Genomic DNA, 22,387 nt, shown 5'->3' on the forward strand with positions numbered 1-22,387 from the left:
TTAGCCCCATTTGCAGTTCAACAACCCTTTAACCTCTGCCTTTCAGTCGAGGGTTAATCCCCAAACGCAAACTGATCGTATGAAACATTTGATTGACAGCTAGCCAAATTACACTTTGTACGTGATCTTGTCAGCATTGCAATTGGATACATTGCCCCCTCCTCGTCGTTGCCTGAATCACGATCACCGCTTGGGTGCAATCCCTAAAAATAAACTCAATGTTTGGATACGCAGCAGCAGGCGCAGCCGTAGAAGCAGCAAAAACAATTAAACAGGCACTTAGGAACAGAAGAATTAATTTCATTTTGGGATCGCCGAGGATGGTTGATAATGATCGGGTGCTCTTAGGTTGATTGACAGTTGCAAGTTATTGTCTTCAATGTCAAGTTCAAGTTCATGAAATACAATCTTTTTGGGGGGCATTTAGATGTATTTGTCATTGATCATGCCAGCGATCATGTCGCTTTCCTGTTGCTGTTCTTGTTGTTGATGATCGTGGTATTTGCCGCGGCCGCTGTCTGTTCAGGCGTATCAAATATGCAGGAAGTGCAAGGCGTAGCCAATTGCATTAGTCTCGGTGCCGGGCATGGGGCAACATTTCAAAGCTGCCTGGCGCCTTGGCCAGCTTTGGTTAACTTGACTAAACCTGACTGATCTTGTTCACAGAGAAAAAGAGAAAGAGAGAGCAAGAAAGAGAGATAGAGGGAGCTGTAGCACCTCTAATTGTCATGCAAATACCAATTATCATTTGTCAGTAATGCCACTTAGAATAATGTGTCTATGTATAATTAAATGCCAGCGACTGATTCTTTGATCGATCATTATCTACCAGCTACAATCGACAATCAACAACGACGATCTACGATCTACGATCTACGATTTGCGATCAGTGATCGTCGCGATATAGATCAGAACTCATGAACTAAGCTCTCGCTGATTAATTCATTAGCAACTGTCGACCAGTTTGTCAGTTACACACATATGACAACAGACTTTACTATGCGAACTTGCTTTTGATCGTGTTGAAAGTGTTTTTGCATTATATAAAGAATTGTCGAGGCAGAAAATCTTTGTTTTTATGCCTGTCGTCTATGCTACATGAAGTATTGCTTAATTAGCTCCACGATTTGCATATGTCAAAGCAAAGAACTCACCCAATGATCTATATATTCGCTCTCAAGCTCTCAAGCCCCTATAGCTAATCTTGATTCTAATTAAAGGAATGGAACTGTCGATTCGATTCGAATACACCCTAAAATATTCCCAAGACTTGATTGTCATTCACAAATTTTAAGCTTTTACAAAATTTTATCGAAAATAATGGCCTTTTTTTATAAAAAACTTGTTAGGCATTTAAGGACTTGTTTGGCCTCCACGGGGATTCAGGCGCCCCTTCTTATTGGATTATATGTGTATAACTATGTAGATTGGCCGAAGCGCGTGCGTACGTTCGAACAACGTTTATATGGTAAGCAATCGAGCTAGCTTAACAAGCAGATCAATCAGATCCACTAACCAAACCATTTTTATTTTTGTAGGCAGAGCTTCCAGTAAAATCCAAAAAGATTTTCATCGAAGTACGGGTCAAGAGAAGATATAGAGAGACACACAATCAGCAAATTCGATGGGAGAGTGGATTTATATTTATATATGTGCAAAAAGAAGTTTAAACAGTCAGTTGCAAGTCATCGATTCAAGCTTCGCCATTAGATTTGACTTTGATTTGTCTGATCATTTTTTTTGTGTATATTTTATAGAAATTTCAACTTTATGTAGTATATTTAAGAATAAAAACTTAGATTAAGAAAATGCATCCACAAAATAAAGTCCTCACAACTAAGATTCGCTTTGCCTAAACTCAGAACATTGAAACCTATTCACATTAATAACTTTTAGGGTTATCTGTCAGGATATCAACAGGGATCTACCTGCCAAGCTCTAACACTGTAAAAGACATTCTCCTCCGATTCGCCATATTTTCCAGCATCTAGCTTCTATAGAGCATTAAATAATCGTTGAGAGTAAGAAGTTGTAATGCTCGATTTGTCACGTTCCTGATAGGCGTATCCAGTGAATATTAACTCATTATAAGACGAGGGTACCCACAGGCATATTTATAGTCTAGATGCACAAAACCAATATACTCTGCCTTCACTGTGCGAACGAGTAAGCGACTTGGTTTACTTGGTTGGCCCAAGTCTGTCATTTCACTAATTTAATTAAATTAATTTAGATTAAAGGAATATCTGAAAATTTAACAAATATTTAGAGGTATATTAATAATAAATAAAGAGATTATATGGCACCAATATACCCCTCTCCCGAATACCCTGCATTCGACTTTGACACATTGCCAGCGACTTGGGAGAATGTTGAGAACCCACAATTTATGGCGCTTAAATTGCAGTCATGCGCATGAGCTAACAAGCTCAACCAGCCCTCCCCCCTCCCCCTTCCATAAATAAGCCCCGTTCGCTCCAGAAGCTAATGGGATTGCGGCTTTGGGGCGGATGCTTGGTGTCAAAACACGCAGCACATTTTCCACGGAATTTCAGAGCGAATCCTTGCACCTCATCATCGGCTCCAACCTACATCTTGAGCGCTCCTTCCCCACAGTCTCCTCATCTTCGAGCTGTTTAATTTATGTTAGCGACGTGTTCGCTCACTGAAAACAAACGGATCGATCGCAAAATGGGAACGATGCATCGATTGTTGCTTGGGCTATAAAAATAGTGGCTCGATTGTTGTTGTTGTTGTTGTCGTCGTCGTTGGCGCTGTTGCTTTTATCAATTTGTGTTCATTTCTAAGCACGAATCGAGCAGCATAGATCATAAAATGCTGTGCCCCCGGCCCATGGTCAGTGTAAGGAAACAACAACAACTTGAAAATTTACATAATTACCGCTGGCGGTGCTTTTCATGAGAGCCGCCCGAACGTGTCAAAATGAAAAGTGTTGCATGATTAGCGCGTAAATAACACGGCCAGGGCATAAATCTCGACGGAGTAGTCGGACTCCCCAGCCAAGAAGCCGGCTTCGGGTAAGATAATCAAATAAATGTACCGATTAATAAAGATGAAGATGCTTGCAGAGCTCCGCAGCTCCACAGCGACAGGCACAAGAGAGAAAACAAGAGTGAGCTAGGCAAAAGTATGAAGGACTACAGGTTACCCTGTGCCTAGACCTATTCCACTGCTTCCTCTTTCTCATTCTTCACAAGAAAAAAAGATAAAGAGGTGACTCTTACGAACTAGCCGTAGTGCTCAGTCGCACTACTGAACAATATACCTAATTTATCAAACTTTTAATGGGTATACACACTAAAGAGAGGCAGAGAGAGAAAGGGAGATAGAGAAAGAAAGAGAGAGACCTTAACAGCAAGATCAATTTGTCTGCTGAGGTGGCCAACTGCCTGATTAGCCAACCAGCCAGCCAGCTGTTTTGGTTCGCCTGGCGCCTGTAGCAACAGGAGTCCGCCTATGCATAGCCCCGCCCGCTCCTTGCCCTGCCACCCATTGTGGGAGGTGTGAAATGTGTGCCGAGGCGTAGGGAGGGGGCGGCCAACACATTGGCAAGTTGTAGTCGCCAACGGGCTAACATGACACATGGCTGTAGCTGCAGCTGTGGCTGCAGCATAACTTGGTCAATAATAAGCGAACGCAACAAGTGATGCGGCTTATGCCCGTTGGCCCAAGATGAAAACCGGCCAAGTTGTTCGTTCATATCGCAGATGCTGCGATAGACAGCAATTCCTTAACACGTCCCGAGGACCGCAGGCCGGCAAGAAATATGAAAGAATAAAGCAATAAGAAGAACAGTTAGCTTTAAGTTGTACGAACTCTAAATACCCTTGCAGATAAAATGTGTGGAAAAAAAAAAGCTGAATCTAATAAGAATTTTATACATTTGGTAGCTTCAAAAAATATGTTTAATAAACAAAGATTACTATGATGTTAAATATTGATAACAACTATAAAAGCTTCTTATACTTCGAATAGGAAGGGAAGCTTATTATAGAGTATATTATTAATTACTTAAACGATGAAACATAATGGAAGTTGTTGAATCTTACAATGTTTGATTATATGATATATGCTATAGCAGTTCAAGATATTACTATCTTAAAAGTTGGAAACGTCTTTTTTAAACGTCTTTTTTAAAGAACTAAGCAAAAGAAATTAGTTTTGAATGCAAGAATTTAATTTTTGACAAGTCGTTAATATGCGTAGTATTTGAGATTATGAACAGATTTAATAGACATTGATATCTATATTTAGTTATATCTTAGAGTTAATAGATATGTGATACAATGTAAATATTAGACGGGCCTATAGAGGCGAATATATATACTTAACCATTGGCCACAAACAGCGTTAGCAAAGTCTTATACCCATTGTAGAGGTATTCACAAACTTGTTAAGAGCAAAATGTTGTTAGCGTAGCTGCAATCACTTTTGGCCTGCTATAAAGTACCATTTTTTAGCGGGTTTCATATTACCGTTGCGATGCGGTCAAGGTCTTTGCATGTGTCGCTTTCATTGAGAGACATAGCCGATACTTCATATATATATATATATATATATATATATATATATATATATATATATATATATATATATATATGTATATGTATAAAGAAGATATATTGTATTGCTTACCAGTTTAGTTGTCATTTCCTTCCCTTTCCACAGATAAATTAGTTTTCCATGTTCAGTTGTCACTTGTATCGCTATGGGCGCATGGCTTGTGGCTAATCAGTTGGCCAATTGCAATTTGCAAGCATTTTTGGCCCTGACTAATTGCCAATTTCTTACTTTTTTGCAAGCCCTTGCGACCACACACTGAGGGAGCCAGCTTCTGATAGGGCATTTCCTTCTTTGGCCACGTAAGTGGCTTATTGCCCTTAACTTTTTGCTGTGTGTCCGCTCGACGACAAACGCCTAATGCGCTTAACATTGCAACAAACTAATTTAATTTCATTGGTCAACACAATTTAAATGTTAGCTACAATATATACATAAAGAACACTAGAGCGTGAATCTTGGTTAATGAGAATGCACAGCCAGTCCGTCAATTTAAGCTCAAATCTGAAATACACCTGTTGATCACGCACAATGAGAATCACACACATACACACATATACGAAAGAACACACATATACTTATTGAAACATATTTATATGTATAGGTATAGGTTTATATAAGACCTAAATCTAATAGTCTTTGCTGCCTGTCTGTCTCGTGCGGCCTGGTCTGGACCAGGCTAACACTTTTACTCCGCTGCTTATCGCAATGCCCATAAATAAAGCTCACGTCTATTAGCGTGGTCATTAATTTTCCTATTTGGAAAATATGCAAATTAAACGCTGATTAATTGCTGGCAGGAAAAGTGAATCGGTTTCCCTGCTCTCGACGACGCGTCGGGGCGGCTAGTTACGAACAGAGTTTTATGCCGGTCGATCTTCAAGTGTTTCCGTAGTGTAGCGGTTATCACGTGTGCTTCACACGCACAAGGTCCCCGGTTCGAACCCGGGCGGGAACAAGTCTGTTCTTTTTTTTTCCTTCACAATTATTATTTGCACGCAATTTTGTAGCTATATTTAGTTGCTTACATGTGTAATTTTTCCCTTTTTTGTTTTTATCAAGTTCATGCGTGTAGAGGCCAGCTTACACGCAAGCAACACATGTAAATGTACATACTCGCATGCCTGCACCTTTTGGAGTTTTATTTAGTTTTAATGAGCCTCGTTTTACGATCATTTAGGTGTGTGTGTGTGTGTAGTGTTATATTTATAAACATACAACCCTCGGCACACGCACCGTTTTCAACTGTTGCCGTTTAACGAGCCGCCAATGTCAGCCCCTGCATGACTTCCAATCCTGACACTTTTATGGTTTCCATTTATTGACCCCAGCGCCTTTTATTGAGCAGCGCACTCAACGCATGCCACCCATAGCCACCCATAGCGGAAACGGAATGCTCTATTGAATTGCTATAGACTTGAAATAAGTACTCTCTAGAGCTTAATGGGCTTTATTGACAGATTCTTCATTCCAATTAACAATATAAAGTTCTCGTATATATAGCTATATATAAAAGTGTGCAGTGCTTTTACGAAGCATCTAAGAGACTTTGTTGTTTTAATGGCTTTGTTTATTTTGCTAGAGTGCTATAATTTCCTATTTAATTTCAAAAGTTCGCCCTCGTTCAGGTTCGATTTTAATTTAACGATGTCTCCTTAGCCTTTGGGTTTTATTCACTTTGCAAACTGGATGTCGTTTTGCTGCTCCTCTTTCACAGGTTTCCGTAGTGTAGTGGTTATCACGTGTGCTTCACACGCACAAGGTCCCCGGTTCGAACCCGGGCGGGAACAACTTTTTGGTGTTATTTCTATAGGCAATTTCTCTTTGTCAAAAAATGAAGCTTAAAAAGCTCCCGCAGAGAAAGCTTTTTTGGCTCTGTCAAGGGCTTGTCTACTGTTGCTATTTTAAACCGGTTTCATATAGTGAAAAAGCCCTTAAGTATAAAGACAGCTGTTATATTTTCACATGGGGATGTAGCTCAGATGGTAGAGCGCTCGCTTAGCATGTGAGAGGTACGGGGATCGATGCCCCGCATCTCCAAACTAATTTTTTATTTTTTAATATTATTATCGTTCTTAATATTTCTCCACATTTGATTGACAAGCTATTGAAAAGAGTAAAGTCTTTTGGATATATTATGCTGGGTGCATCTTGACACTAACTAAACGCAGCTAAATTGTAATTTTCACACGCGTCCCATCGAAAATACGAACTGACATGTTATGCAATCGGGTTTCGGCATTAGCATTTACTAGCTTCCCGGCTGTGCACCGATTGCGGCTGCGACTGCGGCTGCTGTCGAGAACTGGAAAAGCAAGAGGAGCCGGGACAAAAGTCGCTGACGCTAATCCAATTAAGCATATTCATCATATTCACGCAAATGCAGGCTATGAACTAGAAAGGCAACCTACAAAGGGGCAAGATATAGGGAAGGAGAGGAGTTATATGAATATCATGAATAATGCTGACATTTCCGTCATGTTGCCTTGATTAAAATCTATTTAATTGAAATCAACTTGAATTTGATCAATTCTCAACACTTTTCATATCATTTTGCCACACTTCTTTAAGTAACTGTCAAAACATTAATACAAGTGGAGGAAATGCCGGCGCCTAACTATCTAAGCCTCTTTAAGTTTATGTGAGAACCATTTAAGAAATGAATGATGCTTCCCCATTCAGGCTAACTAAAACACGTTGGGTATTGATCCAAAGTTCCGATATCCGTTTATGAAATTCACACAGCTATATTGACTAACCCGGGACTAACCGGTTGGCTATATTGGCTATCTAATCTCTGCATTATATTCGCCTTCTAATAATGGCATTGGCATTGGCATTGATATTGACATTCAGTAATTGCAGTTCAGGTGGCGAACCAGCTGTTCCGTTCCACTGCCGCTGTTGCTGCTGGGGCGAGTATTACCTGCTGTGGTGTATTCTCTATACGTCACGTAGACAGCGTAGCACCCATGCAAAAACTAGAAATCAAAAACTGTACACTCGAACGGCCATAAATTTGAGCGAAACTGCGAAAGCCAATAAACAATCGATTGCAGACGTATGCAGCTTAAGTAACTGGAGGTAAAGCCGAATATGTAATACCCTAATTCAATACGAACAAAAGAAAAAACTTTTCAAATAAGATTCAGAAGTCGGTTTAGTTCTGTCAAGGCTTCCCTATCATATTGCATCATAATTGCAAATTTTATTAAATACTCTTCATACAAACGAGTTACACGCGACCCAATACCAATTCGAATTAAAAGCCGTTACAAAATAACCCATGATAAGCGTTACAAAACGTAAAAGCATGTCTTCTATGTCCAGCACATGACAGCAATAGTCCAATTAGAAACGGGAAGGCCGGCGCGACCAGCTGATGCGATTACGGCAAAAGTGAAAGGTAAACAAAAACAACAACGACAGCTGGTGGATTCTTATTTGAACTTCCACAGACTTCTAATCAGACGACAGCACTTTTATCAACACAATGCGAAATGAATGAGAGCAAAGAAAATCAGATAGGCAGGGAGAGAGAGTTTCGTAAGAACAGCAGGGAGAGCAAGCGCCGGCACCTTCGCAGTGTCATTATGATTTCTCAGATTTCACTGATAAGCACAGCACCAAATATGTATCATATTTATTTTGTTCTCTTTCTTTTTTTCTGACAAATTTGTAACAATGCGTGTGCCGAGTGACGTCGACTGCGACGTTGACTGCGACGTCATCAACCTTCATGCTTTGCGCTTTATGCTTTATGCTGATTTCTGTACTTTTTTTTTGCTGCCTCAACTCTAGAGATGGGGCAATTGAAAGGCCGATGAGCTTTGAGCACGAAGAATTTGTGAATCTTTTATGTTCTTGTGCATTCATTCATAAATTGTTTATAATGGCGATGAGTTGCCAATGCCATATAATAAGACGAATATTGAGTCCTGCGTTCTTGAATCGTGTCTTCATTCTATTTAAGTTATTCAATCAATAATAGTCTTATTAATACTGCCTAGGAGTAGCATTCACACATCGACCCGCTGTCATCTCTAGCACTTTTGTTTTCTGTTTGTTGCCAAGTGCTGATGAGCTTTTGTGCTTTGGCTGCTGCGTTTGCCCATATTCTGCCTCAGATTTCGTCTATTCATGCGAAATTTTCAGCAGCGTTGAATGAATGAATACGGGAATGTGGGAACTTGAGCGATCAACGACAGCAGCAGCAGCAGCAGCAATAACAGCAGCAGAAGCGCGCAACAACAGTTGTCGTCATAATTTCGCCATTTCAAGGCCTACGTGACTTGTCTCACATATGTATATAGCCACACATATGTATGTATGTGTATGGAAGTGGGTCTGGGGTTTGTGGGTGCAGAGTCTCCTCGTTTCGCATTTATTTTCGCTACGGGGCATTCTGTATAAAATTGTTGGTCGCAATTTGAGCGCAAATTGTAATTATTCTCCCTGTTATTCAATTATAGCTAAGCGCATACCGCACACCACATGATCATGGCTATTGTCACACGTGCTAGCTTGTTTGTCTATTACGGCAACAGAAAGGTCTTTGACTGTCGCCGACAGAGATAGCTGCACAGAGATAATAACAGACATAGAGAGAGAGAGAGAGCGTCTCCATCTGGTTAATGCTTGGCTGGCAGTTGTTCGTCTTGCTTGCTTTTCCAGTCCAGATAAATCAGTTAAAATCGAAAAGCACTCGGAGTAAATAACCATTAATATTTGTAGAATGTTTTAAGCATAGTATAATTTATTTGTTGAAATTTGAATATCTTGAAATATCCATAGTCTTCAGTCTTAAAATATATAATAAATTTGCTTAAGCTAAACAAAAATCGTGTTCATCTAATCACTATAAGTAAGATCTATGTATGCGTATGTACAGTTTGCAGAAGTCACTTATGGCTACATTAGATCAGGAACTATAGCAAGTGCATATCGGTGGGTGCATCTAGGCTGCTTTGTGGTTGTCGTATTATCCGGAGACTCAGAGGGCGGCACTGCGCTCCACACAGAGCATTATCAGCAGCTGCAGCAGCAACAATTGGAGGCTGGAAGATGCACAGGATGTGGAATTTAATAATATTTTCGCAAAGGTCATTATAAACTAACAGAGGAAGAGGCATAAAAATGAATCGCATGCCAAATATCAAATATTATTATGAAATTTTGTAGTTTGCATTTCAATAATTTTTGTTTTGTGTTTTGTTTCGTGCCAAATGCCAAATGAATTAATTTTTTTTAAATACCATGCAAAAAAAAAAAATTAAACAACCCAACGAGAATTGAAAAGTTCATAAATTTTTCTAACTACTTTTCTTTTAGCTACTTCACGCTTACCATTAAAATATTATTTTCTTTTGATTGTAAATTTATTTTCCACTCAATTGCAAAAACAATTTTGGTTTTAATTTTTTATAATCTTAATTTTATATATTTTTTATATATTTTTTTTCGTCGTACGTTTTATTATTACTACAAGAATTTGTTAGTCTACAATGTTTTTGGGCTTAGTTTAAGATTTATAAATAAATGTTTTACGTTTTCGTGTCAAGTAAAATATAATAAATTAATAACCTAAAAATATATTTATTAAAATAACATTAAATTAAATATATATCAAATAATTTCACGCAAATACATTAAAATAATTACAGGTTAGTTCTAGTTTTTAATTAAAATACAATTTTCTGATTTGTGAGTTTTTGTTTTAAGACTTTTAATTTTCTCTTTTAGTTTTTTTTTTTTATTATTTTTCGTTCTGTTTCGTTGGCTTTAATGTTTCGTTTATGGCTTTAGGGCTTTCATAATTTTCGTTTTGTATTTTTTATTTTATTTTTTTTTTTTTTTTTTTTTTTGCCGCAATTAAGATTGGTTTACATAGCTTAAACTACGCACTGAGAGGCAGCGAGGTTCGAATTCGACAATACCACAATTAACTTGAATATATGAATATATATATTCGTATGTATGTGGAGATATACATATATGCATATAATAATAATCAGCTGACTGATCGCAATCGTAAATCTATTTACAAACCAATTTTCGCATGCGAACTATTCGAATTGTCACACAAACATATAGACTCTTGTTGTTCATATATATATATATATATTTATATATAACATTTTATTTTGATGTATAAGGAAAACATGTTTCATAACCTTTTTGCAAGCTTTGCATTGTTTCAGTTTTTGTTTTGTTTTTTTTTTTTCATTTTTGAGTGGTCGTATTTTTGAGTATTATTTATGTTATCTGTTGAATAGAGTTAGGGCAGAGACTCAAGTATTTCGAATAGCCTGTAAATAGCTAGAATAAATATATTTGGCTAGTAAAGTTATTTGTTCGTTAAGTAAAATAGTTAATAAAGTATAATATGAGCGTGCAATTTGATATATATATATATATATATATATATATGTATATATAGTGCATATATATATTTTACATATGGATCTGTGCCAATGGAAAAAACACTTAAACAGAAAATACTCGAGACTCCGTTTTGTAGTAATACATCATTTGTTTTGATATTCTTATTCGTGATCGATTGCAGGCGCGCTAACGAGTTGTTAGTGTTATCGATAGGTGTCGATCTCTGTGCGCTGCATCAAAAATACTTTTTGAACCACAGTCGTTGGGTACACAGTATATATACACATGATCTATGCATATATATTTATTATAGAAGTGATGCGGTGTTTTGTAGTATGTGTGGTGCAGTGTAATGCGTTTGTCGGTGTGTTTGCGTGTATGTGTGTGTGTGTTTGTGTGTTTGTGGGTATGTATGAAAACTTGCAAAGTACAATATCGCATACTCAAGCCAAACGTTTTACAAGATCTTGCTCGATTTCTTAGTCATATAGTGTGGGATTACTTAATATTTGCTTTATGCAATTCCATTTTAATGCCTTCAAAAAATTAGAAAACAAAAAAACAAATATTCAATTAAACACATTGACACATTTTGTACGCTTTCAAAATACCAATACAAATATACCAATTTTTGAAAAAATTAAGAAATGGATTATTTAAAAAAATATTAAAATTGATAAAAACCAAAAACAACAACCAAAAAATAATAATTTCGCAACAGTACAAAATGTGAGAAATGTAAACAGATAAAAGTTAATGCCAATTAGATAATAATAAAGAAGTATGCCAATAACAAATTCGATAAGTTATGTTGAATTTTGAAATAAATTTGGAAAATTGTAAAATTTTGAAAATAATTTGTATTAGTTTTTTTTGTATATTTTGTTTCTTTTTTCAAGGCAAACTCACAAATCAAGCTGATCGTAGTAGACCGAATCGTCCACGGCGGAGCCGCGCGCCTGTCCCTCCAGCGTGGCATTCTCGTAGCTGTTCTCTGGCTCCTCCTGCGAGTCCAGCTCTGGCAGCTCGTCGTCCTCCTCGCCCGCATCATCTTCGCTCTGTGGCTCCTCAACGCTAGCTTGGGACATGCGCACATTACGCTCGACCCGATCGCTCGTCTCACTGAGCGCCAGAGCGGGCAGCGGAGAGCTGCTTTCCCAGCTGTTGCCGTTGCTGTAGCCCGGCGTTGCCAGGCTGCTGGCCATTGTAGTGCTCGTCGTTGTTGTTGTTCTTGTTGTCGTGCTGCTCAGCTCAAGCAGACGCTGCAGCTTGCGCGTATTATTACGCTTGCTGGCATTGCCTGCCCGCTGCCTTTTGGGCCCGTTGAGTCGCTGCTTGGCGCCCACTTTGGGCGCCTTTCGCTTGCCAGCCGCGCCGCCAGCCCTAGGTCTTTGCATGGCGCCTTTGGCGCCGCCCCCAGACGCTGCCACTGCAGCTGCTTTGCGTTTAGCTGCTGGGCTGCCGGACTTCTTGCCACAGTTGGGCGGCGGCGCACCGGTTCTGGCTGCCTCGTCGCGCAGGTCCTTGCACGCCTGAGCCTTGGGACCGCGCGATGGCGCGATACGCCTCTGGCAATTGTGCGTGTGCTCCTGCTCGTGTGGCCGGCACTTGCGCAGCTTCTTCTTCTTCTTGTGCTGGATAATATTACTGCTAAGGTTACTGCTATTGCTACTGCTACTGTTATTGTTATTGTTATTGCTACTGCTACTGTTAATGCTACTGCTAATATGGCCGCTGTCGCTTTGACTACCGTTACTAATACTAATCAGGCTGCTGGCGCTGTACGCAGGCACAGGAACGTTACTGCTGCTACTACTACTACTGCTATTGCTACTGCTACTGCTGCTGCTACTGCTGCTTCTGCTGCTGCCGCTGCCGCTGCTGCTGCTGCACTTGGGTCGCGGCTTAAAGTGCACCGCATCGATGAGCTCAATCAGCGGCTTGCCGGTATCACAGAGTTGGCGCACGCCATGCTTGACGCGATTGGCACCAAAGTTCTTGGCTATCAGCTGCTCGACCCGCTGCTGCGGCACCGTCTCGGTGATTGCATTCGTGTAGGTGGACAGCTTGCCCAATGTCCTGGTCGCCGGAATTTGTGTGCGCCGCGGCGCACCTTGACCAGTTAGCGCCAAGTAGAACACACGTCTCGCATTCGAGTTGTATGTGGAGGAGTATGTGTTGTAGTTGTGCAGCTCCATGTTCTCATTGAACACACAGTTGTCGTCGAATTCTTTCTGTAACAGTTGAGAACTAGAATTAAATTATTTGGCTAGAAAATAGGCAATATATAAATACGTTAAAACCTAGAGCCTGGTGTCTATAGTTAATACTTAACAGTGTAAGACTTATAGAAACAGAACTGTTAGTAACATTTCTAAAGATGTTAATTTTGCAAATGTCTTTTTATTAAACATAACTGTGGATATGCCTGTACAGTTAACAGTATTTATATGCATATAGAAATTATTGTGAGTTAACAGTGAATAAATTTGTACTTAACATTTGCTTAAAAAGTCTTGGGATTAGGATATATATTAAATCAATAGTTATTTAAGTTATATTATGTTAACATAGCCTAACAGCATGTTAATTGTGCACATATATGGGCATGTCAATGCTAAGTCAACAGAATTTACATGTGCATATAAATATATGTTATAAGTGATTGACAATGTAATTAACATTTCATATGATATACCTGAAATGTTAACAGCTTTAACATATATGTTAAAGTTAAAGTTGTTTAACAGCAATACTTCATGCAATATACATATTCTGTTAGCTAACCTTAACATGTCTACAATGCTAACAGTATATACATGTACATATATATGCTAGTCAGAAGTGACGCACAATGAACTTAACATTTCTTTTAATAGATATGTAATGTTAACAGCATTTGGACGTATGTTAAAACAGAAGTTAACAGCAACATTTCTGTCAATATACATATTAAGTTAACATCACGTACAAATATCAGTTAATACAGCATAAATTTAGCATTTCTTTTGATGTTTAACAGCTGCTGTTGACAGAGAAACAGAACTTTTTAAAGAGTGTTTAACGAATTTCTAGCAGCTCCGCTTAGATATTTTGATGAACTATTTACGGAAAAGGAATCCATGCTGTTATGCATAATACATAGAATTGCCATCGCATAGAGATTAATACGACATCGAATGGCTGCGTTGATGTCTGCTCATATGCATAACAAACAACTGGACTGAAGTTTAGCGAGAAACCCTAAGCCTATTTGTATAGAGAACTAAGTGCTTGATGGCTACCTTGCTGCCGGCTGTTGGCGGTGGCCTCTTTTGTATCTGCCTGGAATGGATATCTGTTAGATAAATGTGCTCATTATCACAGGATGTGCTCGCTATCGGCGTTGGCGATCGATAGACGCCGGCACCCTGACGATGACTCTGCCAATGACCCTGACCCGGACCCTGACCCTGGCCATAAAGTTGCCTACTTTATGAATGCCACATGACAGCCGCACAAAAGGACAACAAAACAAGTCGCAGACTTCAATTATTTTCGTTTAGGTAGAAATGTAAAGCAGCTACAAAGGATTGAGGCAACTGGCAACTGGGAACTGTGCTGGGAGTGCATCTGTGGCCTTTAGATGCGCCGCCTGAGCGCTTTAGATCAAATTCAATTAACAACATTGAATTAATTCGCTTGTCAGGCAATTAAAATTGTTGCGAGACTCAACTTCCATGTGGAAATGTCGACGATTAAATTTAGAAATTAATCAGCCCAAATGTCGCGCCGACTGCCGTTCTCTACACCAATTTGATATGAAATGAGGCATCAACTGGGAGGGATTGACTAGCCAGGGCGGCATTGAAGAGAGTCTGCGAAATGCGCTTGAAATGTTGACGCCATTTCAAAGGTCTTCCAGAAAAGAGGCCGCGGGCTAGACTAATTTTCTGACACATATGACAACAGAATGTGGCAGGGCGCACGTGACTCGCTCGAAGCGTCTTTTATGTATTTTCTATTCTTTTCTTGCCTTTTATTTCCCTCGTCTAATTTTAGCCTTGAATTAAGTGAAAATTGCAGTCAGAGCCAAAGGAAATGAAGTTGTACGCTTCAGAGATAGCTGTAAATGCGAACGTATCTAAGCCATTAGCTGAGCACTTGCCGCTTATCAAAGCTGGCGCCAGGTGGAAAGGGTCAAGGGTCAGCGCTGAGACACACGCCTACAACAAGACGAGAGCAACTAGTAGCATGTGATAGACTAACAGATACTCTACTACCAATCTTTGTACCGACATAGCAACGAATACGCCCCTAAATCTCATAAGCATCGCGTTGTATTGGGCAAGAACGTGCAAGGAACTATATTTAAAGTCTTCAGACCTATAGAAGACAGAAGATGTATAAGAAATGGAATGGGTGAGCCTCCTGTCCCCAACTGATTCAGAATCATAATACCCCTTTTCTCAACTCAATTGCCAATGCCTGCAGGGTATGCGGAACGGTACCACACGAGCCCAACCACATTCTTTGGGGTCCAACTCTATCAGCTTAAACAGGACCATAACAATGATAATGCGGCAACATATTCATTGGCCTCTGATGCTGCCTCGCATGACAGGGCATTAATTGATCGCCGTGTAGCAGGCGGCCGCTGCGGGCGGTCCGCTTACCTCGAGATTCCAGTCGCAGTTCAAATTATGCAAATTAATAATCACATTTATATACTTATGGCTAAAACATTTTAATTGGCCAACAGCGCTGACTCACACGCCTCTACCTCCCACCCTCCCTCTCCCTCTTACTCTGTCATTTTGCTTTGTGCTCGAAGAAATTTATGAATTGGCAAACGTTTGGGGTTTTCAATTAGCTGCCCCATTAGGCAGCTAATCAAATCAGCTGCCAGACGGTCACAAGATCAGAATGTGGCTGGCATTTGAAACGCGGGGCGGAAAGCCAACCAAACTATTCGCAAGTGCATGAAAATCTATTTTAAAACTGCTGAGAAAATGTCTCTAATGGAAATTTGTAAATATATATACATATTTAAATGACTATTTGAGCCAGATGCAGGGGATTTTATTTGCTTATCGCACTATAAAAATAGCTGCAATAAATCGTCAACAAATTGTTGAATGCATGAGAGTTGCATAGCAAATTCAGCTGAGTTTTATTAAACAAATAAACTAAAAATTAAACGATTTTTTATATTTTTTTGAAGTTAGTTGACAATTTAAATATTTAAAAAATATGTAATATTTATAAAAATTTATATTTTATCTTAATTTATTTATTAAATTAGATTTTATTAAAAAATATATATATATATTAAATTTTTTTTTTAATAAATATATTTTTTATTTAACATATACAATTTTTTTAATTTGTATAAACCCTGCCACTAGCTCTAATAATGCTGTTAAAGAGGCGCTGAGCCTGATCAAGCTTTAGGCTTCTAGCCTGCTCAGCTCTTTCATCAGTAAACTTTCTTTTACACTTGCCTTTCATTTGAAGAATTTATTTTTATTGACTAAGAAGTTCAATATATCATGGCAAGAAATAATAATAATAAAATAATAATATATAATATTTTTATAATATATTATATTTTTAATTCATACAAATGATTAATGTTAAATTAACTTAAAGTCATGTGCGCTCAACTTAGAAACTAGATTTGCCTGGGATTGGCCGGAAACTTGAATGTCAGACAATACAAATTGATGTCGCTTCCGTTGGCCAACAAAAAGTAAGAAACTCGGCGGAAATCATGAAATTTAGATTCGGCCACTTCAAATTTAATTTTAGAGAAAGAGAGAGCATGAAAGTGGATGTGAAAGAGAGAGAAAAGAGAGAGAGACAAAGTCCCTTCTGGTTGCTTCTTGTTTGATTCTGTCGAATAGTCGCCAAAAAAAAAAAAAAATCTAAATAAACAAAGGCCGCCCAGCCACAACGCCCACTTGACCAACTTAGTGAAAATGTTTGAAATGCGGCGCCATCAAAGGACCGCAACGCACTAGAAGCAGACACAGTTACTGTGTCCGCTGAGGCGCATCAATCAACACCAAAGTATCTACAGCTATGGCTGCGAATGTATCTGTCAGATACAAAACGCGCCGTTACGCGCCTGACAGAATTGGCACAAACGTGTCTATTTTGGCTGCGCATGCGAAAAGGTCAAAGTGCGACGACAAAACTCAAATGCTCAGCTACAACAACAACAATAACAAGAAGAACAAATGCAGTCGCTTGGCGCCAGGCGGCGAGAAATGCGACGCGTACTGCAGCGGGGCGTCCCGGCGACCACGAAAAAGTGTCACATTAATTATCGACAGGACATGCCACGACCCGACTCACTTGCCACTTGACAAAGCACCCCAGAAAGAACCAACAAAATAAAAAAAGGAAAAGAAAAAGCGAAACTAAAACCAAATCGAATTTGGGAATAATCAGAACAAGGGTTGGCCCAAAGGATATCTTCACGTATGTCCTGCGCACGTCTGCCTTTTGTTGTTGTGCACTTCAGTTAATTTTGTTATTTATAGCACTTAATGTTTGTTTCGTTCTCTGTGGGTCTTTTGTTTGTTTTGCCATTGTCGTTGGCTATCATCGAAATTTGCCGCTTCACTTGCTGATAAGGCTACATAATTTGTAATTGAAATAATAATTTTGAGCAACAAACAATACATCACTTTTATATTCATTGAACTACTGTGCGACATATGGCGAAACAAACAAAATAATTAGGTCGCATTCCGATAGAGAAGCTATAAAATATTCGTGAATTAAGTTTGAAAAAGAAGATCGAATTAAAATAGAATTATAATTAGTTAATTGTAGCTGGAGATATATGTATAATGAACATGGCTAAACATGATAACATATATTATGGAAATACTTGAAAAGGAACTTCAATTCAAATCTATAAATTGCCAAAGACCATTTGGAATCTGAGCAGACAGACCTATTGCATTGTTTACTTACCGAGGCATAGGCCGCGCCACACGCATCCATGCACAGATACAGGCAGGTTGCCACACTTTGTATCTTAATGCGACCCACATCCACAGTCGAGCGCTGCAGAATGGCTGCAAGAGAAAAGAAAGCAGGTCATTAATTAATTATCAATCAATTTCCAGCGGCGAGCAGATGCCCAAAAATAATATATACACCATATCTGAATTCATATACAAATCCATGCATGCATAAGAGCTGAACACAAAAGCCGCTTGATTAGCCCAACCAGAACCAGTGTGTCAGGATGTCATGCCCAAAGGCCCGACCCAGCTGCCAAAGCTGTTAATTAAAAGTCTGACACTTTTAAATGCTGTCAAAAGAAATTGCAGCAAGCCAAAAAGAAACCTGCCCAGCTCGAATATTACGAATCCATAAAAAAATTGAAAGAAAAACTATAAAAACCACATTTAATCAAACTAAGCAAAATACGCCCTCCGCACTCGAACTCGCGCACTCAATCAAAGCAAGAACTGCGATAGACGAGGAGCTTAGCGGGTAGCGCCACTGCTGTGCCAAATTTGTCAACTGTACAATGGGGCGTTGCGGCCTAAAGCGAGGCTATAAATCGCATATTTTGAGGTTAATTGAAATTGCTGCAAAGCATTTCAAGTTCAGAAGTTGTGTAAAGGTCAAACCACTTGTGTGGCCGCAGGGACCGCCCGCTCGACTCTGTCTGCCTGTCAATTTACCAATCGCCTGGCCAAAGTGTGTCAGCACTTTGTACCACACACACACACACACACACACTCGCACACACTCGTTCAATGAACCTTATGCACTTTATGCCATAATAAACAAGATTTTTATAAATACTTGAACTGCAGCTTGTTATGAACCAATTGAAGAAGTCTTGGCAGCTGCCGCGGATATCATCAAAGCAGCCCAAAAGTAAAAAATCAAAAAAAAGATATGATTGGGGGAGTTAATGCCGGAATACGATTCGTAGCTTTAGACTGCCAAAAAATAAAAAAAAAACTATTGAGTGGCCACTTGAGTGATGGAAAAATTGATTTTTGACGCCAAAAACAAGTGAGAGACGCGCAGTGTGTGTTTGCTTTTAAGAGTTGTTTACGCTACAGTAATGATCAACTATGAAGCACAGGCTGATTGGCGCTACACGAAACTAAAAGGAAATGGGAAAGCCTTGGCATACCCCAAATAGTCATGTAGTTGTGGAAAACTTTATGGAAAAAGGCCGGCAAGGCGATACTAAGTCTTTACGATGCAAACTTTTGGCAATTTGTGTGAACTGTGACAAATGGAAACCGAAAGTTCTGAAAATGAGATGGAAAGTAGGCGTAAACTTTTGTTGCCTCTGGTAAATGCGTGCACAGAACTCTGCTAAAAACTGTGTCAAAGATAAGCAGACGCCAGGGCGGCGCAAAACAAGAATTGCCTTCTGCGATTTACGAGCCAGCATATCCGTAGCTGTATCAGCTGCGTAAACTAAACAAAGTGAAATGCATTTGCCTTTTGGGTTTATTTACAGCATTACGGAAATTATAAAGTTGCAGCCGGATAAAAGTAAAATTGTGGCTTTTGCTTGATTTATAATTTCCCACCCAAAAACTAAAGCCTACAAAAAATCGAAGCCATGAATAATTGGCAGCGTTGCGCCCCTTGAAATAAATGAAAATGAAAATGAAATGAACTGAAATGAAAAACTAAAACAAATGATATGCTAAGCGCTACACTTCATTTGTTACAGATCTGAAGAATTGAGCAGGGGCAGCTGGTGGCAGGGGTAGTTGTTGCTCGTCGCAAGTGACAGCCTTTCACTTTGCGTGTGTCCAAATGGCGCTTTTGGTGTTGCATTTCACTTGGTTTGCCCCATTTAAAAAACGATTTGTTTAGCTCGAGTTAACATAAGTAATTTTTCTTGTTTTTATCTGTTTTTTTTTTTATATATATTTTTATGAATTCATGTTTTTAACATATGAACACTTTTAGTTCGAATTATGTGTGTGGGACGCACAACGAATCGTTCAAAAATATTAAAATTCCACGCATTTCTGTTGCTGCTAGCTGTTCTTGTTGCTCTTTCCCGCTCTCGCTCTCTTGCTCACACTGTTGTTGTTCGGGTTGTGCTATATTTAACCCCAAACGTAATAACAGCAACAACAATAGCTGCGTGCGAGCGTGCGCGTTCATTCTTTATACTCAATAGGCAAAGTTCTCTGCGCTGCTTGTATTGGTTGTTCGTTAGCACTGCTTGCATGTGGCGCCGTGGCTTAGTTGGTTAAAGCGCCTGTCTAGTAAACAGGAGATCGTGAGTTCGAATCTCGCCGGGGCCTAGCACATGAAAATGTGCGCGGATGAACTTTTTTATTTATTTTATTATTTTTATTTTTCATTTTAATTCATATAAAAATTTTTATAAATATATTTGGAGCAAAATTGTAATTTTGAAGAGTCTGTCACAGCTAGAATACAGGTTTTTGTTATTTTGCTTGGAAAATATTTGTTAATTTTTTTATGAAGTTGAAAAATTATTAACTTTACTGTTTTAATAAGCTTTTGTTTTGTTTACAGTAAAAACAGCTAATAATCAATGTGCTTATGAGGCAATTTATTTGGTAAAATTTGATTCTAAAAAAATATCAGAGACTCTGATAATTCTTTACACATCACAGAGGTGTGAAATCAATGCATAATAACAAATATCCAAATGATCATTTATTGAACAATAAATGAGCTGGCAGCCCACAAATTGCTCGACAGTTCATTGAACCAACTGTGAAGTGTTTCGTGGGGCCGAACAGGAACAAAATGCAGAATCAAAAAATTTGAATCCAAATCGAATGGATATCGGAAATTCAAGGCACGCATCTGAGCTGCTTTAAATTGCTCACATATTAAGCACGTAGAAAAGTCAGTCGACGGCACGCACTTCCAATAATTAAAATGTCAAAATATGACTGTCAAAAGTCGAAGTTCTCGAAAGTGTCCGAAATTGAGTTATGTGACAAACTTCACCAAAAAATTTTCCCCTTCGTGTTTAATCACCGTTGCAGGCGCACAATTTATGCTAATGAGGCCTTAATTTCGAGACTTTGTCGCCGACTCGACAGTCGATAATGATCAAATTTATGATCGGCTCCTCAATAGAGGTTGACAAAAATAACAAAAACTTCCAAAACTTTTTATTTTTCAGTTTTTTAATATGTTCATCAGGCACATAAAATAAAAAATGCATGAATATATTTGAAAATGTAATTTTCATTATATGTTTAATTATGCCTACAAAGAATATAATGTGTGACATATAATACAATTTATGCAGCGCTTTTCGTGGTTATTTAACATAATTTGACAGCAGTCCTATAGAGGCCAACACAATGGGCTTTTACTACTGTGCGCCGGTTTTATGATCGACTTATGTTTTCTGCCTCTTTATACATTTATAGGGATATATATATATATATATGCATATAATTTATAATTTATGAATGTGGCCAACGTATTTTGACAATTTAATAGTATTCACAGCGACAGCGCATATCAATCAAAATAAAGTTGTATCTCACAGATACAGCTGGCGCACAGATGAACTTTGTGCCACAAAATTGCAGCTATTAAACACTAATTAATAGCGGTTTATAGAGTTCTCTCTTTAAAGTCAATAAATCTTTAGAGCAAAAGAGCTGCGGCCACTCAGATAAGCGTCTTATATTCTCCAAGGGAAGGGAAGCGAGACTTCCATAAAAGTGAAAACGAATGGTAAATCCCACAGCAGGCTCACCCCTAAAAGCATCTCGAGAAATATTGAAATAAATAACATATCAATTTATATCTTCTATTGGCACACAGTTTATGCAGTTGACTACCTTTTTTCTACTTTGCTTAACCCCCTGATATGAGTGCAGCTATTGTTAGGCTTTGCCAATAATCGAATTGCATTAATATGTTTTTTTGGGGGTTGTCAACGGATATCCGATGCCAATATCCGATAGGAAAAATGCGCATAAGTATAAATTATTAAAACCCATTGACAGCTGATGCTTAGGGGTTGCTACAAATTGGCATAGTTGTTGTCACTGCTGCCACGCCCACAAATGACAATAAGATAATCATATAAGGAATTGCATATTGTAGAAATATTTGATTAGTCTCCGATCTATTGTTATGATAAAAGCGGAGACATTGATGGGATTTGTCAGAGCCCCAGCTGTGCGGAATTAGAACTGAGCATTTATAGCTATCCATAAGTCTTAGTGGCTTTCACTGGCAGACCATTCCACATAAGTGGGGAAGCTACCGTTTAAAAGCATGACCAAATCTTGAATGATATCTCCCAAGTCCCAATTCATTAATGAAAAATGAACATAGAGACTTGAGCGTGCCTTGATTTGATTAAATCAGACTAATAATGTGTAAAGTATGGGGCCCACCGGGCGAGTCCGCGTCCGCGTCCGTTAAGCTG

At 38.8% G+C, this 22,387-nt stretch overlaps 1 protein-coding gene and 4 non-coding genes across 7 annotated transcripts in view; 4 read left to right on the plus strand and 1 right to left on the minus strand.

Moving 5' to 3' along the window:
* Positions 1–5,466: 5,466 nt before the first annotated feature.
* Positions 5,467–5,539, plus strand: Trnav-cac. Its single transcript has one exon. It is a non-coding gene; the product is annotated as a tRNA-Val (tRNA).
* Positions 5,540–6,298: 759 nt separating this feature from the next.
* Trnav-cac lies at positions 6,299–6,371 on the plus strand. Its single transcript has one exon. It is a non-coding gene; the product is annotated as a tRNA-Val (tRNA).
* Positions 6,372–6,548: 177 nt separating this feature from the next.
* On the plus strand, positions 6,549–6,621 carry Trnaa-agc. Its single transcript has one exon. It is a non-coding gene; the product is annotated as a tRNA-Ala (tRNA).
* A 2,814-nt stretch (positions 6,622–9,435) lies between these two features.
* Positions 9,436–22,387, minus strand: part of LOC111604994 (uncharacterized protein DDB_G0271670) — a 44,983-nt gene continuing 32,031 nt past the window's right edge. Inside the window, exons 2-4 of one of the 3 annotated variants that reach the window (XM_023323314.2) lie at positions 17,932–18,035; positions 11,875–13,215; positions 9,436–9,638 (exon numbers count right to left, since the gene is read on the minus strand). In XM_023323314.2, coding sequence (XP_023179082.2) covers positions 9,575–9,638; positions 11,875–13,215; positions 17,932–18,035 — 1,509 coding nt within the window. In that variant the 3' untranslated portion in view covers positions 9,436–9,574. Of the gene's footprint in view, positions 9,639–11,052; positions 11,502–11,874; positions 13,216–17,931; positions 18,036–22,387 lie in introns of those variants that run through there. The other 2 variants (XM_023323312.2, XM_023323313.2) reach the window with 2 other exon arrangements.
* Trnat-agu lies at positions 20,185–20,258 on the plus strand. Its single transcript has one exon. It is a non-coding gene; the product is annotated as a tRNA-Thr (tRNA).

This window comes from Drosophila hydei, unplaced genomic scaffold (assembly GCF_003285905.1).
Source record: "Drosophila hydei strain 15085-1641.00,03,60 unplaced genomic scaffold, DhydRS2 tig00000063-arrow-pilon, whole genome shotgun sequence".
Classification (NCBI taxonomy): Eukaryota; Metazoa; Arthropoda; class Insecta; order Diptera; family Drosophilidae; genus Drosophila; species Drosophila hydei.